The sequence below is a fragment of the Suricata suricatta genome, chromosome 1 (assembly GCF_006229205.1).
Source record: "Suricata suricatta isolate VVHF042 chromosome 1, meerkat_22Aug2017_6uvM2_HiC, whole genome shotgun sequence".
Classification (NCBI taxonomy): Eukaryota; Metazoa; Chordata; class Mammalia; order Carnivora; family Herpestidae; genus Suricata; species Suricata suricatta.
In genome coordinates this window covers 60,824,688-60,844,472 of record NC_043700.1, presented here as the reverse complement: position 1 = coordinate 60,844,472, position 19,785 = coordinate 60,824,688, and the positions used below count along the sequence as shown (strand labels likewise).

Genomic DNA, 19,785 nt, shown 5'->3' with positions numbered 1-19,785 from the left:
CTAAAGATACCCCAACTTGATCATTTTCCAGAAAAAAAAAATCTCTGAGTGTATATGCTGTTACATCTATTTTTTCCTACAGCCAGATCACTCTACCCAGAGCCGACTGCCGTTTAGGAAATCTGACTACCTCAGCCCCCTATTCTTCTGCTCCTGTGTCCTGCTTAGCAGTAAACTGTAGAATACACAGTCATCTTGGTCATAAAGATGAAAACCTAGGCTCATTCTAGGCCTCATTCACATCTAGACCTCAAACATTAGAGTCCTCAAGTCCTACTTTTTTGGCCTTTTAATTTTTCTTAACCTTTATTAATTTTTGAGAGACAGAGTGTGAGCCAGGGAGGGGCATGGCAAGAGGGAGACACAGAATTGGAAACAGGCTCCAGGGTCTGAGCTGTCAGCATAGAGCCCAACGTGGGGCTCGAACCCACAAACTGCGAGATCATCACCTGAGCCAAAGTTGGACCCTTAACCAACTGAGTCACCCAGGTGCCCTCTTAAGTATTTGGTCTTTTAAAGCGTACCTTGTATTTATCTCCACTTCTTAAACTCCCATGTTTCACTTGGGTCAATTGCAATTCCCTTTTAACTGATCTCTTGTTTTTATCTTGTCATACTTCTACGGTGCTCTTCCTAAAACTCATATTGTCTCCCACTATTTTCCTGTTTTAAGTCCTTCATTGTTTCCCATAACGTCATTGTAAAGCTCTATACTTCTTAAGGTAGTCCAAGGATCTGACATGATTTTATGTATTTTACTAGTTCTATCTCGGTCATACCTTCAAATGTAACTGTTGGCTCCAAACTCCTAGCAGTTCCAGAACATGCCCTGCGTGCTCTTTTGTTTCTCGATGGCTTTGCACATCCTATCTTCCTTTTTAATTTAACTATTACTTTACTTTTTAAAACGAACTCAGGCTCAACCTACCCAGAAAGCCTCGTTGGATCCATTTCCTAATTGGAGTTCCTCTTCCCTATGAAGCTATGATGTCCTCCTCGTGTCTTTATCATAAAACCCAGGACTCTTTTCCTGCAGTTGAAGATAATAAGTGCTTGCATGTTTGTCAAACTTAATAATCTTTCCCCAGTATTAATCCTCCCTAAACTCTCCGAGGAACCGCACTCTCTAGAATACCACTTCTTTTGTAAACATCCCTTTTTTTGGTATTCCATGGCTCAGACTCAGGGTTGCTCCTATCTCTTTTTCCACTTCTTGTGTTCTTCCAGGGCTCCCTGCCATCCTTCCTCTGTGGAACCAGGAGTGTTTCTTGCAACTCTATCTTTAGAGTTCTGATCTTTCTTTTCATATATTCACTCCCCATGAATATGGTTTCTTATATTTAGAAACAACATCTCTGTGCGATAAATCCTGAATCTCTACTCTCAATGCAGATCATACTCCAAGTACTCCACTGTGCCTTAAAATTCCTTCATAATACTTGCCAAAGCTACCATTATGTATTTGCATGATTTTATTATTGCCTTGAATGATGCCTTACACTGTAAATTTCATGGTCCACCATTACTTTCCTAGTGCCTGGTACTAACACACACACACACATACACACATACACACACACACCTGTGTGCATAAAATCAATATATATATATATATATATATATATATTCCTTAGCATGAAAGTACATCTTATTCTGACCAATATATGTATTTAATTGTGTATATGTATATATAATCAACAATTACTTGTGGAAAAAATGATTAATAACCAGATGTTATTGGGGTAATGCTAAGTGGTACTATTTTTTCTTGAACTGTATTTTATTTCTTTTAATAATTTTTAAAATTTGTATTCATTTTTAAGAGAGAGACAGAGCACAAGCCGGGTAGGGGCAGAGAGAGGGAGGCACAGAATCCGAAGTAGGCTCCAGGCTCCAAGCTGTCAGCACAGAGCCTGACACAGGTTTGAACTCATGAACTGTGCGTTCATGACCTGTGCCAAAGTCGGACGCTCAACTGACTGAGCCACCCAGGGGCTCCAGAACTGTATTTTAGAAATGTAAACATTATCCCCATATTTTGTTTTATTTTTAAATGTTAATTCCTAGAGATTTAACATACAATGTTTTTTTTTTTAATTTCTTATTTTAACAGTATCTCTGTATTTTAAGGGGCTATGGGTCTATATAGGGCTTACTAAGAGATGGCTCCTGAAAATTAGTTTTGTGACATTTCTCGACCATTAACCATCATCAGGTTATGTAAAGAAGGAAAGACCGATAGCAGAGAAGAGCTATTCAGTGTGGTTGAAAGGGTGTTTCCATCCATCTCAAGCCAAGTCAAAGGAAATTTAGGAAGATGTGGAGAATTCTCAGACTGGCATGTGCAGCGGTGTGCAGGTTTTACACTGCCCTCTAGGGGTGACATTCAGTAGAGTAAAATAGTTTTCAATCAAGTGGCAGTAAAATATTTTGATTTAATAAAATGAGCATATATTATGCTTATCTTATGATAGAAATATAATATTGTGGGTAAGTGGTACCTTTTTCTACTTTTCACAAAGGTTACGTATGGACTGATGGTAGGCTTTGAGATTTCCTGTCAGATTTTAGAAGCTATGGAGATTACAGTCTGACTACAAAAATTTAAGGAGACTGAATCTGGGCATTAGTACAGAGTAGAGTGGGGAGAGAAAACTAATTGGAATAAGATGTATTTTCACTGCTGAGGAACAAAAGTTCATGCTTCCTTTGGGCCTTAAGTAGTCTTAAAAGAAATCAGTCTTCCAGCTAGGACAAAGCAACCTTAGTGGAAAAAGTCTGTGTGTATGGCTTACGATGGCTTAGTAACCAATTATCCCCAAAATTAGTAGATTGAAATGATGACATTTATTTTGCTCACAAATCTGCAATCTGGACAGGGCTCTATAAGAACTCTCTCTGCTTCAGTTGATAAAAACTGGAGAGACTTAAAGGCTTGGGGCAGAAATCCCAGGGAGGGGATTTCACTCAGCTGCCTCACACCAGGGTTGGGAAGACTCCAGCCTCTGGGATCTGGAACTGCGGAGGCTCCTTGGGCATCTCCAGCTCTGCGTGAACAGCTCTATATTTGAGCATTTTAACATGGCGGAGTTAGGACAGCCAGCAGTCTTGCATTACCAATGTCAGGGCTCTCCAGGAGAAGGTCCTGAGAGAGAGAGATGACTCAGCAGTCCCACCTGTGTGACCTAGCTTATGGCCTGGCCTTCAAAGACACACAGTACCACTTCTGGTATGTTTAACTGGTTGAAGAAACTATGAAGTTCCACCTAGTTTCAAAAGGAGGGAACACAGATCCTTCTTGATAGAAGAATGTGAATGTCACATTGTAGGAAGAGTGTGTGCAGGGGACATATATACTGGTGTAGCAAGTAAAATGCGCTTAAGAGGGCTCACAAGGTATCAGTTACAATGCGTATTGCCAGTGTTGGGAGAATTCCATTATGTGAATTCTCCAAAAAAATCTGCTACAGAAGTGCCTCAAAGGACAGACCCATTTGGGCACCTGTCACATCAAAGACCTTAATGCCAGATTATGAAAGTACCCTCATTTGTTCTTTATACCAGGCTGGAATCTCTCAATAAGATTCATCTCTCTTTCTTGCATCTCTTATTTCTAATTGTTAACCATAATGCATTTCTTTCTGTTCGGTATTAATCATGATCGATGCTTCTTCCCCACTGTCACTAGCTTCCGCAGGTACTCAGCACATACCCAATTTACTGTAATATCTCTGAGCCTTGCCCTCTGCTCCTCCATTCCATCCTATATAGTTACCAATGTTTCTATTTTTTCTAGCTCTGATGAAAAATTTCAAATATACATAAAAGCTGAAAGGATTAAAGGAGTATGCACTAACACCAGTGTACCAAGACCCAAATTTCTAACATTTTGCTAATTTTATGTTATATATTTATCTATTCATCCATCCATCCCTCTATCCATTCACAAATCCATCTTATTTTTATAATGCATGTCAAAGTAAGTTGTATACAAAAGTATACTTCATTCCTAAATTCATTCAGAATGTATATCATCAAACAGCATTCAGTATTTGTGTTCAATACATATTTAGGCAAGAATATGCATATGTTTTTTTTAAATTTTTTAAATTTTTTTTTTTTTGAGAGACAAAGAGAGACAGATCACGAGCAGGGGAGAGTCAGAGAGAGAGGGAGACACAGAATCCGAATCAGCCTCTAGGCTCTGAATTAGCTGTCAGCACAGAGCTCGATGCAGGGCTCAAACCCACGAACCGTGAGATCATGACCTGAGCCGAAGCTGGACGCTCAACAGACTGAGCCACCCAGGTGCCCCGCATATGTTTTAAGTACACCATGTGACAGGTTTACAACGCATTTTTTAAATGCCATTTTTATTATGCCGTCCTCTTTCTAAGAAACCCAAATGGCTTCCTACTGTATATCAAAATAAGCCACCCCAAATCTTTTCTTGATACAATACATATTAATTATCCAATTAGCATGAGTCCTCCATACTGAGAGATGGCCATTCACACCTCTGTGTGTGTCGCATTGAAGACAGGTCAGCGAGGCCTGGAAGGGTGGTCTGGCACCTTAGACTGTGGATAAATAACTGAGTACCATACCTAGGCTAAAAATCCAGGTGCTGCCTTTAGCTTGTTTTGCAAATTAGGGTAAATTTCCTAGTCCAAGACTTAGTTTTCTAATCTTTAAATTGGAAACCTCTCCAAAAAGGTTCCTGTGAGGGTTAGTGAGAATATGTGTGCAGCACCAGCTAAGATACATAAGAGATAGTAGGTGCTCAATAAACGGTACACACATAGCAAGTGCTCATTAATGCTGATTTATATTAATAAGACACAGTAAAACTTCACCTCAAGAATCTAAAGGCTAATCCTGTATTTTACTAATAAAAATAATTTTCAACATAAAACAAATTTTTGGCTTAGATATAATATTTTTTAAAAACATAATTTGACTATGTATTCAGCAGTAAGCAAAGGGCTTCTCTTCATACTTGAGCAGAAAGACCTGTATATAAATTGCATGTTGTTCTATTTCCTCATTTGGGTTCGTATCTGAGTGAAAGAACACATAGTACATGTGGAAAGTTGGATGGATGGGCCACGTTTAACATTTTTCTTCACATTTCCTTCAAGTATCCTGAATATATTCTCACTGAACTATTTCTATCATAAGGCTGATTTTCTAAATACCTGCACTGAAAAGGCTTTATCTCCTGGATTAGATGTTGAACTCAGTGCTTTACACACAGGTTTTTAATAAATGTGAACTATTATTATTGTTGTTGTATTTGCCCATTTAGGACAAAAAGCAAGTCCGAGGCGCAGTTGACATAAGAAAAATGCTGTTTTGCATAGTGTATGCTCATGTACAAAATGAGTCTGCCATTCAAGTTCACTGTAAAGTTCACTGGAAGGCTTTTATCCCCTCAAGTGAAATATTTGCAGAACCATTACATAATTGCTATTTTCACTATGTTAGCCATATTGTTCTGTTCTCAGAACAAAGATGTTTTCACAAAACCGAACTCTTTCTCATGGAAAATGTATTCTACAGTACATGCACTAGAGATCTGCAAATTCATTAGCTTCTTGGTGGACATGTTTTGTCTAGTTTTTTAGATAGGCAGGCACATCTAATGCGAATTACTAATACTAATGTTAATATTCTTTTTTTTCTATTTTCTCACATTAAAAAAATTAAAAAAAAGACCTGTCCTTTAAAATTGCTAGATTATTATAGTTTGGTCAGCAAAATCTTTCCTTCTGGTTGACTGAAGATCTATGGTGAGCCAAGAAGTAATGAATTGTTCTACTTTCATTTTTTTATTATTTAAAAAATTGTTTTTTTAACGTTTATTTATTTTTGAGAGACAGACAGAGCATGAACAGGGGAGGGGAGAGGGAGAGGGAGACAGAATCTGAAGCAGGCTCCAGGCTCTGAGCTGTCAGCACAGAGCCTGACGCGGGACTTGAACTCACGAACTGCGAGATCATGACCTGAGCCGAAGTGGGGCCCTTAACTGACTGAGCCACCCAGGTGCCCCATGTTCTACTTTCATTTTTAAAGGATAAAAATAAAAATTTGCTAAGGCTGAGAGTTTCAGTATGTTATGAGAGGCAGTACAGTGTATATGGGTGTTAGGTCTGGTGGATGTACACTTCCCATCATTCATCTTTTCCTTGGCGGCAGCAAGAAAACGTATTCTTATAAATGTTCCCTTCTCTCACTTCAGTACAAAGAGGATATGAAAATGACGCAAGTGGTTGTTGAATTTCATCTTCAGTTGGTGCTATTTATATGTCACTATTCCTTCATAAAGCTTTGATTGTAAATTTCAATGAAATGAGAATCAAATGAGGGAATACATGATGTATCTCTGCAGTAATTAGGGAGATAGAGATTTGACAATTACCCAGTTAATCTGATCAACAAAGACAGCCAAATTGGGTAGTTTAAGTCTCAAAGTGGATTTATTTGGCCTAGTCAATCCAATTGACTATGCACATTAATTACATTAACAACACAGCTGCCAACATTCTCTTCGCTGTAGGATACGTGGAAACAGCTAAAAAATAGGGAGTGATGAAGGACGCCGAAAGGAAACAAATGATAGCAAGTAACCAAATAAAATGCAGCTGAGAGATGCAAAAAACTCACAAAAAGCAAAAACAACCAACTCCGCCCAGGATTTAATTATAACTTGGAAAAAAAAGAGAAAAAGAGCCAAAGCCATAAAAAAATTTAAAAGACAATGAATATCTAATAAGATAAAAAATAACAGAAAGGAGAGAAGCAGTGAAAGGAGATGCTGGTGTAATCCTGTGCAAAACATATCAACATATCATCCTTTGTGTAATCCAGTGAAAGATGATCAAAAACCCTGACTTCTTTGGCTTTCAATGATTTAAATAATACTCTTTTATTTCCTTGTAGTTTTTGAACTAGAGTATGTCCAAGTCCTTTACTGATCAATCTTTATAGTTGCTGGAACTAAATGCACTATTGTTAGGAGCGGGGAAATCTGCCAAATTAAATTATTTCCTAAAATAAAATCAGGTGAAAAATTCAAGGGTGTAACCATCAAACTACCATGTCAGAAACTAAAAATTTAAAGAAATTTTGTATGGTTTTTTAATATTAAAGATATTTAAAGAAAAGAAACATGAATTTGGCATCAGATAAATTTTTCTTGCATTAAATTTCTAGTTGAGGAAATTCAGCAGGAGAAAGTTACGATTGCCTAGAGTATCAACAGATAGCATTCATTTTTCTTGCTTATACCATCTTCTATCCCTAGCCCCCAACATTCCACAAAACTACTTTTTCATGGCTAGTTAGACTTTAAATATATGCTTTTATTTCATCAGAGATTCATTACAATGAAATATATGAGTATCTGCAAAATTAGAATTAAATTGAATGCAATCATCCTCATTTAAATTTTCCTTAAGTTAAGCAAAGCTGAATGCCATGTATCAGGATTTAAGAATGTGTAAATTGACATTTTAAATAGTATCACATATTTTCCAGAATGGGATTAATTTTCTAGCTATTTTGAAAACATCTAGGTACCTTTCACTTATTTCTTTTCATAGAGGAGTCTAACATATTTTCTGAGTAACGACGTCTGATAGAACCTTCTGTGATGATGAAAACGTTCTTCACCCATGTTGCTCACTATGTTAAGCACTAACTACATGCAGCTGTTGAGCACCTGAATGTGGCCAGTGCAACTGAAGAAGTGGTCTTTAAATTTTATATAATTGCAACTAATTAAAATTTAGATAGACACAGAGCTGGGAAGAGAGTGAAAAAGTGAGGCACTTGCCTCAGGCATAAAAAAGCACAAAAAAATTCAGTAACTGCTAGAAAAAAATCTTTTAAGGCATTATTTTCTCAAAATCAAAATTAATGCAAAAAAACATGATGAACAAATATCAAAACTTTAAATAAATGAAATATCAGTATGACAGATTTTTTTTTCCTTTACTTCTGGCTGCATATGGCCTAACATAGCATTGAACCTATTTTTATTTAAAATTTAATTATTTTATTTATCATGGAGGTTTTGCAGGGCATTTGATTCTTAAAGTATTGCTTTAAAATTTATCTTGATTACTGAAGTTCTTTGTACCCCCTTAAAGTTTGTGTCTCGGCCTCGTGCTTTACTTTCTTCAGCCTCGTCCTAACCTTGTATGAGAGGCAACCCGAACTGGAAGGTACCTGAGGCCATCAGTTGCTATCAAGTGGCTGGATGGTCTTTAGAAATGCTACTAAATTGGTGGGGGCTCCACATCAGTCTGCTTCTGACAGGTTAAATACCATTCCGTGGCGGAGGGTTCCTTCACTCTTGGTGAGGAAGAGACCATGGCCTTGTTGTCCACACATAGCCTCCTTCTCTGACAACATGACTATTCCATTTATGGGCCCTGACACAGGAACGGGGGAGCTTAGGATACAGGCTGGCTGAAACCCACTTGGTAAGACATCCTTTTTACCTTATTATTCAGTGCCTCTTCTGCAATAGATGACTCTTGGTCCCTATTAAAGTGTGGTTTTAAAAAATGCTCGGGCGCCTGGGTGGCTCAGTCCATTAAGCATCTGACTCTTGGTTTTGGCTCACGGCATGATCTCATAGTTGGTGAGTTCAAGCCCCATATCAGGCTCTGTGTTGCCAGGCTGGCACCCTCTTGGGATTCTCTCTCTCTCTCTCTCTCCCTCTCTTCCTCTGCCCCTCCCCTGCTCACCCTTTCTCTCTTTCTCAAATAAATAAACTTAATAAAAAATAAAATATACTCATGTGTTATGTATACAGAGTAAAAGGTCACCACTTGACTTAGTATAAAATTTGTAAAGAGGGAAGGAAGAAAAAGAAGCTGGGAAAGGGTGGCTGGTATGAATGTTGGTGTGGGATCAATTGTATCTACTGTAAACACTTATACATTCTTTTCTATCTTGTGTGTACTGGTCACAAGTTCAAGTACTAGCCTGATCCAAAGATCACTGATCTATACATCCACACATTCCAAGTTAAGAACCTATGTTTTAAAGGTAAAAAAAGCAAAACAGGTTTATTCATTCATTCAACACCTATCTACTGAGTGTACACTACTTATTAGTCACTTTTCTAGGTGCTGAGGAAGCAATAATGAACCAAGAAGTAAAGTTCTTGTCCCTTTAGAGCTTAAATTAGACAAATAAGAGAGTATATAAAATTACAACTCATAATAAAAACCTTAAAAAGAGAGAGGGAGGCCAACTATAAGAGACTTAAATACAGAGAACAAACTGAGGGTTGCCAGAGGGGTGCTGGGTGGGGGGATGAGCTAAATGGATGATGGGTGTTCAGGAGGGTGTTTGCTGGGTGAGGGCTGTGATGCATCACTAAATTCTACTCCTGAAACCATTATTACACTATATGTTAACTAACTTGGACTTAAATAAAATTTAAAAAAATACAGCAGGAAAGGGGGTAGGTGCTCACTGATAAGATGATATCTAAGAAGAAATTAAAAAAATGAAGGAAGCCAATCATGCAGATATTCGAGGAGTGAGCATTCTGAGCAGCCAGGAGGGCAAATGCCCTGCAGCAAAAGCTTCTGTGAGGAACCGCAAAGAGGTCAGTGTGTTTGGAGCTGAGTGACTAGGAGGGAGACCGATAAGAAATACAATTAGAGAGAGAGTGCAGGGCCAGATTAGGGCTTCCTGGCCAATGTAAGGATTTATGTTTTACTCTGAGTGATACAGGAAACCATTGGAGGGTTTAAACAGGAGCAAGACACTATCTGATTTATATTTGAAAAGAATCATTTTGGCTGCTGTGTGAAAAATAGACTTGAAAGGATAGAAGAGTGATTGTTTCCATCATGTCACCATTTAATTTCTCAGGCTACTCCTTGAAATGGAAACCCAGTGGGTCAGGCAAATGACAGTAGACAATGGTAAATGTATCCAGGCAGTGGCTATAATTGTAGTTACTGTGATTTATGCAGTATCATTATTAGAGCAGATCAGCATGATGTGGTATGAAGGTTGGGCATGTACTATGCAGCTACTGTCCTAATATATACTCTTTTTAATATTCATCATTGTAAGGATGCAGATTTGATTCAGGTTTCCCCTCTGACCTTGAAGGCCAGCTAACACCATTAACATTTCTGAGGGCGGGCCTAAAGATGGAGGTTAAGACTAGTCACGCCCTACCTGAGGGTCCTAGTCATGCCCTACGTGAGGGTCCCGGGTCCACTCTGTAATTGGTTAAAGTTACTGTCAATGATGTGATGCTATAATGATTGGACCCCTGTACCTGTGTCACAACTTCCTGTAACTCCCCCTTCCCAAACTCCTAAAAGGCCCTGCCCCGCCATGTTCCGGGCTCGCTCCACTTGGATCCAGTGTGTTGTTGAAGTCTGTGAGCCCAAGTTTAGGCTGGCCGGGCCTCAATTCGTAATAAAGCCCTTTGCTTTTGCATGCGTGCTTCGGCCTCCCTGGCGGTCTCTGGTTTCTGGGGGCGATAAAGAAATCTTGGGTACAACAATCATAAATGAATCAAAGCTGGATCAAAGGCAGCTCACATTCACCTGGCATGGACATCAGTACACTCTCCTGGTCTTGCCCCAGGAATATGTCACAATGTAGATTGAAGGTGATCTTGATTGATAATTGTCAAACATGGGATTAATTTATTGTATGATGATATCATGTTAAGCAGATCTAAGGAGTAGGAAAGGCCTGTAGTCTGAATGCCTCATTAGGACATGTGTGTTCTAGAGCACAGGAGAAAAATCCTACATTCAGGAGCTGGCTTGATCAGTGTCAATCTTAGGGGTTCCAGTGTGTTGTCACTTCAGAGTGAAGACAAATTTTTCATCTTACCATACTACTATAATGCTTACCTAGAGTGCTTGATAGGAATCTGAGTTTTAGAGGTGGTAAGAACCACACTTTGGAATAATGCTTAAATCCTTTGTCAGATGACCCAGAAAGCTACCAGTTTTGGCTACCAGTAGGGTCAAGAATAAGAGAAGGTTTTGCAGTAGTTTTGGATTCAGTTAACCTTCATGCCAGAGTTGTACTAAGTGGCAAATCCCATATTTTTAGAGGTACCATGGTAAATAAGAATGCAATGCAGGTTCTCTGTCAAGCCCTGGATGGAGAATTGCTGTGAAAACCCTAGTGTTCTAGAGGAAGGCCATACTATTGCAGTGGAGTTCCCTTCACAGAAAGCAGCTCCTGGCATGCTACTTGGCTCTAGAAAGACCAAAGCTTTGACCATGGACATCAGTTGGCCACATGACTGGAGCTCTCTCCCTCATGAACTTGGTAACACAGATTATATTGTCTGGTAGACAGAGCAACAGTTCACTCAACAATTGGATTTGTCCATTATGAGGAAGCAGAGTTGCTGCTATATAAAAAGGAAGCAAGACATATTTTAAAACTTGGGGGATCCACTGCAGCATTTGTTTGTTTGTTTAACTATAGGCAGGATTAACTTCAAATGGTTGATTACAGAAAACACAGCCTGTTAAGGGCCTGGTAAACAAGAAAGGAGGTCAGAGACACTTTGCCAGGAAGCCATCTAGTCTAACAGAACTGATCATCAAGAATGAGGGATATTTGGAATGAGTGGTAGGAGAAGATGATGAATCATTTATGGCTTTGGCAACTGTAACAGCATGAGCTTGTTCTAGTAATCCATGTGCTTTAATTTTTTCCTTAGAAATTATGACCAATCATCATTTATTAGTATCCATGACAGGATAGAATGAGTTCATATGGATCTGAGTAGTTCAACTGATGGGCCATAGCAGATGCTGCCAGTGTTCCAAAATTCAATCTGGCCTCTTTCATTGTTTCAGTACATGGATCCTTAAGCTTCTGGGCAGTTTTGCATCTAAAATTCTGTAACTATAATTCTCTTTGGAGAACTGCCCTTGGCTTCCTAGACAGCTTTACCTGCATGTGAAGAGAGTCAAAGTACCTGGAAGTTTTCCCTCTCTGGGAGACCTTGAGATTGTCAATGGCTGGTAGGCAAGAAGGAAGCCTTGTTTTCATGCCTCAATTGGGAACAATTTCCAGTTCATTTCATACTGCAGGGCCCCCTTGCAGGATCAGGGGAACTTTTCTTGACTTTTCTTTTCTTTTCTTTCCTCTTCCCTGTCCTGCGTTTCCCACTCCTTTGATGGCTTCTCCTGAGCTTCTATGGCTTCTCCATAGTAAATTATTGCAAACAATTTTCATTTTAGGACCTATTTCTGGGCAATCTGACCTAAGACAGATTTCTATTATACACTGATATAGAAAATTTAAGTAGGATATTTGAGTCTGGAATTCAGAGCAAAATTCTGGGCTAGAAATATCTGAGTTGTTGGCATACTGTATATAGTCATGAGGCTAGATGAGATCACCTAAGGAGTGAGTGTATATAAAGAAAAAGCCTCAGGAGATAAGGTTTCAGTCTTTCTTAATCTTTCACCACTACCTTTACCAATTCAACTAAATTTACAGTCATTTCCTCAGCTTTGGTCTCAGAAAAGATCCCGACTCAGGCTCTATGATAGTTCTCAAATTAGTCTACCTCATTACTAGTTGTTTCCTAATTGTACATCCCACTTTGCCTTTCAAACCTACCCTCTAAAGGCATATAGTCTGAGAGAATGACTGATTTATAGCCCCCCTGTATAAGCAAACCAAGACGGAGCTCTCAATAAGTCAGAACATTAAACACCTGTTCAGAGATGCAAATGCTTGGCTCAGATTCAGCTGAAAGAATTCCCAATACATTTTCCACTTAGGGAAAACTTCCAACTTGACCTTGCTGGAAAGTAAGTTATAATATTAAAGGCATATCTGGCAAAAAATGGAAAGACAAAGATTTACATAGTAAAATCAAAGTATGCATTTGATCAAAAGAAAACATCTGTTTAAAATGCTATCACTTCTATGATGCCTTGTACACACAGTATATCCTTAAATATATTTGTTGAATAAATTATATTGACTATGCCATGCATCTTCATTTATTGCAGATTATACGAGGTATGTGAATAAGAGAAGAGAAAGCTTTAGAAATGTTATTTTATATATTATATACCATCTTTCCTTAACATTATATATGATATTTCTAGGTAAAGACCAGACAGAATAATTTTGATGAATCTTTGTCAAGTAAATGAAGTCTAGAGGATATAACAGGAAATATTGGAAACAATAAAATATTTTGTTAAGATGGTGACTTTTGAATTTCTTTTCATACATAGATTAAATTTTGTGAGCTGCTTCCCACATAGACCAAAAGGCCTGAAGTGTTTTATTTAAAAGAAAATTCTAGATGTTGATTTGAACTGAAAGTACAAGGCTTTTTTTCCTTTTGACACTTTTCTTTTGAGTTTTCTTATGAAATACATAATACGCTGTTGCTATTCAAATATAATGATTCCTCACCCTAGAAGAAATAAAAGAAAGGCCAAGTTTGGCTAATTTTACATCTTGAGGAACCTATTTGTGAGCCATAGGTGTGTTAAACAGCAGCAACTAGCATTAATAGCAAAAGCAGCTTTTCAAAAAAACAAACAAAATTAAGAGATGGAGAGGTAAATGCTGTTGTGTTCACACTGAAGATATTCTAACAATCTCACATATATTGTTTAAACCTGTATAGCTTCCCTGTAGCCTTTAGATCAATTTTAGCATATTCAACACATACAAGTCCTATTAGAATATATATATATAAAAAAAGAGAGAATCACTGGTCTGTCTTATATGTCCTAAAACAAACTAGAAACATAAACTAAGAAAAAGTTAAAAGGTAGAATGGCCAGAAAACTCAAAGTATAACACTCAAAGTGTAACTGCAATTAAATCAGATAGGGTAAAAAGATTCACAGATAAAACTAGGGGAACACTTTTAATGTTTATTAACAATCCAACATTTGTTATTTACCCCACATTTGTATATTTCATATTCACAACTGTGAGATCATGTTTATACCATTCTGAATAGCAAAAATAATAATGTTCAGTTTCAGAAATATTTACTGAAAAAAATCTTAAGGACTTTGATGGGTTCCAAATCCATCCCTATGTTTCCAAGACAGATGACACTTGTCTGTTCTATCAAAGAGAACAGATCCTATTATTCAAGGTTCTATCGCATATCTTTTTCTTTGTAATTTATGTTTTCTAGCTACCATGCCTCATACTTAGATTCCTTTAAGCATACTTTCTTGGCAGTTGATCAAGACAAACCCATTCTTCGAGACCCTGTTTATATACCATTCTTCCAAGAAACCATCTCTGATGCTATCCTGTCCTCACCATGAGGAAGTGATCATTGTCTCAACTTCTACAGCCTCGGTCTATACTTTTTTGGCCAGCACAGGAGTGGTTCCCATGACCACACATAGTTCCAGTGACTTTCTAGGTAGTTCGCAGGATTAACTTATGGTCATAATCATGGCTATGTTTATTACAGTGAAAGGATACAAAGCACAATTAGCAAAAGGAAAAGACACAGGGGGTGAAGTTCAGAGTAAATCAGGAACAAAGGTCCAAATTTACTCTCAGTGGTGTCAAACAGGATGCACTTAAATCCTTTAGCAAGAAGTTGGGACAACAGATGTGAAAAGCTATCTACAGAGGAATTCATTAGAAACTCAGGGCCCAAAGTTTTCACTGGAGGCTAGTCACATGGGTACCCATTGCTTAGCATGTACCCAAATTCCGGACTTCTATAAGGAAGGCAAATATTTTGGATAAACCATATTTTTTTTTCACAGTTCAGGCACTGTGAACTACTTTTATAATTAAGGGTGGTACACCATTCCTGAAATCCAAGTTCCCAGAAGCCAGCAAGGCCCTACCTTACCAGCAGGCGTTTTGGAGATAAGAGTCTCAGACCTGCTCTTTATCTTTTTTTGCACAACAGGTTATCAGTTCTACTTAATTTATATCTGTGTATATACAGGATCTCAACTCCTTCACTGTAAGCTCACTGACTACTCATTTCCAGTATAGAATATGATGACTGACAGGTGACATTCTGCAAATATTGACGATTAGGAAGTTCTGCCAGTTCAGTAAAGAATTGTAAGAAATGGGCAGGAGAGCAGGCTCAGTGGTGTGGTGGACAGTCCTGCTCTCCCAGAGGGGACACAATCCTCTGTAGTGTCTGCAATTTTCCTGTATCAAAAGATTGGGAATGACACAACTTGATAAAAATTCATAAAGACTCATTATGAGTAATATTGCTACTGAGCTAAGATAATGTATTATTGTTAAATATATACATATATAAATATACATGTAACTTTTTTTAGGAAACAGATATACGCAGTATTTTTTTCAATAAAATTATGTCAGATCACTATTTTACTATATCATTACATCTTAATGTTTTTTTACTGTTAGTTTTGAGAGAGAGAGAGAGAGAGAAAGAGAGAGAGAGAGAGAGAGAGAGGGAAAGTGAGCGATCAGGGGAAAGGCAGAGAGAGAGGGAGACACAGAATCCAAAAAAGACTCCAGGCTCTGAGCTGTCAGCTGTTAAATGCAGTATTCTTTTTCTCTTTTTGAATAAAGAAAGAAATTAGTAAAAAGGAATGGGCTTAGAGATGATAGAAATCTACCAAGAACTTGAATATTTGAAATAGAAGTTAATTTCACATTCAGAAAGGAAATTGTTTTTTTTTTTTTTTTAATGTTTATTTATTTTTGAGAGAGAGACAGAGTATGAGCAGGGGAGGGGAAGAAAGAGAGGGAGACAGAGAATCCAAAGAAGACTCCAGACTCTAAGCTGTCAGCACAGATCCTGATGGTGGGGCTCAAACTCACTAACCATGAGATCATGACCTGAGCTGAAGTTGGATGCTTAAATGAGCCACCCAGGCACCCCATCTTACTTAATTCTGACCAGCCTATTATTTATTCTTTTTCCACTCAGAACACATGCATAAACTATAACCTATGCCCCAAATTCACTTCTTACAAAAAAGATTTATGGAGAACTTATTTGGTGCTGTCACTGATATAAATATGAAGAGTTCCATAAGTGTAGCTAACACTTGTATAGTGCCAGATACTGTTCTAAGCACTACTCCAAGAGTTGGATACTATAATATAAATATATTCTTCTTTCACAGGTAAAGTTATTAAGAAAGTTAAATAACCCTCCTAAGCAATTTCTTTGGAATCTATGCTCTTAATTACTCTATAATTAATCACACTGTTGAAAAGCTTATAGTCTTTTTTTAATATAAAAATTATTTTCACAAAATGAGAGAAAAAGCACCCTTGTTCTACTTTAATGTTTTTTCTCCACCACTTTAAAAGTTAAAGGACTCAGAGTGCCTGGGTGGCTCAGTCAGTTAAGCGTTCAACTCTTGATCTCTGTTCAGGTCATGATCTTACGGTTCATGAGATCGAGCCCCACACTGGGCTCTGCGCTGAAGCTGTGGAGGCTGCTTGGGATTCTCTGTCTTGCTCTCTCTGACCCTCTCCTGCTCACACATTCTCTCTCTCTCAAAAATAAATAAACATTTAAAAAAAGTTAAAGGCTCAAGTGTTGCTAGATTTTTGCCACTTTACCCTTGGTAAGTTATATGGTCCTAAAGAAAAGTTTTTCACTTATTGATTTATGAAAAAGTAATGAGAAGTCAACAATGTATTTAGCATTTGTGACTGTCATTCTGAACGTGAATAAAAAGAAAGTCACTGTGGCTTAAATAAAATAAACATGCACACAGAAATCTTTTTATCTCTGCGGGTGTCTGAGAGTTGAATTTCTGCTCTTGCACAATTAGAGTATTTAAGAAGAGAGCTTTTCATTTCCCTCTGCATATTGTGTATTTTTGTCATTAACTGTCTCCCACATAGGGATGCAATTAGTCTATATCAGAGCCTCGAAGAACTCACAGAAGGGAAACTACACACCTGACTTTTTTATTTCTCAAAGAATAAGTTAAAAGGTTAAAAGTTATAAACAAGCTGCATTAGGTCAAATTCAAACAGCAGCTTGGAAATGCAATACAATTGTACCCCTGGATCATGAAACAATATCCAGTGTGACAAAGGAGTGGTCAGTATGTTTACAAGTTTATAGATCAACATGAACATTCAAGTTCAGCAAGATGACAATGTTCTGCGGTTGCAGGCAAGGCCCTTCATGATGTGACTAAGATGAAAGATATTTGAAAGGTATTGTTTTTAATTTACAGCTACTTAAGGAAACCTTCAAGTGACTGATATCATCGCCCTCATGTCACGAAGGAGGCACTGCATCTCAGGGAGGTTAAGTGAATGTCTCACGGTCACATAAGAAGTGACAGCACAGCAACTCACATTCTGATCTTCTTTCTCCAGAATTAGTACTAGACCGCATTGCTGCTCAAATAGCTATGAAGGTTTCTAGACTTGGATATAATTATAAACGTTCAGTCCCATGTATTCAGATACAATTTTCTATGGGTCTCTTGTATCTGCACATCTTGTATGCAGAACTATTGGTAGCTTTAGTGCTGGACTATCTTTGTAAGGATGTTGGCATAATGGCTGAGATCGGAACATAGAGATATTGTCTCACAGAGCAATGAACAGGCATACTGACTATCTGTTAAAAATATGAGCGTTTCCTAAGTGTAGGGTTGCATTCCTATTACCAATGCAGTGTGTCTGCAAGTGTCACCGCACCATCTTGGCATTGTCTTCTAAGAACTGGCCTCAGGAAACCAGCTTAAGAAAGTGCTGATAGTCCGGCTACTGCTATTTTTTTTTTCAATGAGTAATAAAGTTCTTTGTTTCTGAAAACAAAACAAAACACTTCCCTAAATCAGAAGTGGATCTATGTTCTATAGTGCCTATAGTTGACAACTATTTGGGTGGCTCCCCTGAAGGAAAATAATGTAAAATTATATATGCAAAATTAAGTTCAGGGCCATGGAGGGTGCTAGCAAGTGAGTGCCCCTGTAGACCAAACCCTATTCATGGTAAATCAATCTTTGTCTGCATTACATTTTTGGAAGACATAGTTTTCCAATATGACAAATGGCTCTAAATGACCTCTCATTCCCCCAAACACATAGTCTATACACTGCACTGTGTCTCATTTCAGAGACTAGCCCTTAATTTTTGTTTTCTAGGCAAAATAAAAATCTAGAGTATCTCTGCCATGCCATAATTTTGTTTGACATTCTGATGTTTTGCTTAGAATTAAGACAGTCTAGGGAATATTTTCATCCATTGACTCCAAATATGACCAAATGAATGTCTTAAATTATTTCTAAAACCTGTCCTCGTTAAATACCAGCATAATTGAGCCTAAACTTGTGGAAAAACTGAATTCATGGAAATTGTACCATGAATGTTGATACAATTTCACTTTGGGTATGTGACAGCTCTGTGATCCTTGAAATGAGAGAAAAAAATACTTTGCATGACACTCCAAAAATATCAAGTTATCTTTTGCATATAGAAGCTGAAAAGGAAAAATAACTCATCTTCCTGTTTGAAATTGTGACCGTCATCACAGCAAAAGCTTAAAATAGTCAAATCCATTAACGAGTCATATTTGTGTACTGCTCATGGATAACAATTATAGGTTAAACATTATAAAATATTTACTCAAACTCATAAAATGTGAAAATAAATAAATAATTAAACAAATAAATACAGTTTACTTACTTTTGAAATATTACTTGATCGACTTGCAGATCGCCCTGGGGATTTCTCATTCTGAAATATAAAATTACAGACATTGATTAAGAATATAACAATAGTCTTTATTGCAGAAAAAAGACAGTCCAGAGCATGCCAACATCTAACTGCTCTCTATATTGTTCTGACTGACAAATATACAAATTGCTTATACACAGAGGCTTTTGTCTTACCAAATTTTATTTCTTTAGTACAGACCAGTGCCCTTGAGAAAATGCTTCACTTAGCATCAGGATATAAATCAGGCTAGGAGTATTTATGTCCAGAAAATGCTTATTTCTCTAGAAAAAAAATGTATGGAGTTCATTTGACATAAATTAGTAAATAGATATACAGTCCATTATTTCCTCTTTCATTTTTGCTACCAGGACATTTTGAGTAAATTGTTTCTAATCAGTAAATATTGCATACCAGGTACATGGTGCATCCATCTAATTCCTGTTGTTTTAAAATACATTTTTATTCATCTTTACTGTCACTTTACTTTTGTCCTATTTTTTTAAGTTTATTTATTTTTGAGAGAGATAGTGCACATGTGAGCAGGGGAGGAGCATAGAGAGAAAGGGGACAGAGGATTGAAGCAGGCTCTGTGCTGACAGCAGAGAGCCCAATATGGGGCTCAAACCCATGAACCATGAGAGCATGACCTGTGCTGAAATCAGACGCTTAACTGACTGAGCCACCCAGATGTCCCTCTGTTATTTTACTGAGCCTGGATGGCTTAGTCGGTTAAGCATCTGACTTCAGAGCAGAGCCTGGAGTCTGCTTTGGATTCTCTCTCTCTCTCTCTCTCTCTCTCTCTCTCTCTCTCTCTCTCTCTCTTTCGGCCCCTCCCCCACTCACACTCTGTCTCTCAAAAATGAATAAATGTTTAAGAACTATATAAAAATTTAGAAGATACTTTTAAATTTAAAACACTTAATTGTTTAAGTTAAATACACTTATCATAAAATTTGGGACTTAAAAATACACTAAAAAAATTGTACCCTTAGTTCTTGCCTCTTTAAAGGATTTCCAATTTAGTAGAAAAGCATGAGAAAAACTTTCGAATACTTTTAAAAAGCTGTG

The 19,785-nt window shown here is 37.6% G+C and overlaps 1 protein-coding gene across 1 annotated transcript in view; it reads right to left on the bottom strand.

Annotated features, from left to right (window-relative positions):
• Positions 1-19,785, bottom strand: part of LOC115291690 (E3 ubiquitin-protein ligase MARCH1) — a 336,178-nt gene that overhangs the window by 137,273 nt on the left and 179,120 nt on the right. Inside the window, exon 3 of the mRNA XM_029939232.1 lies at positions 18,685-18,735. Within this exon, the coding sequence (XP_029795092.1) occupies positions 18,685-18,735 (51 nt within the window). The remainder of the gene's footprint in view (positions 1-18,684; positions 18,736-19,785) is intronic.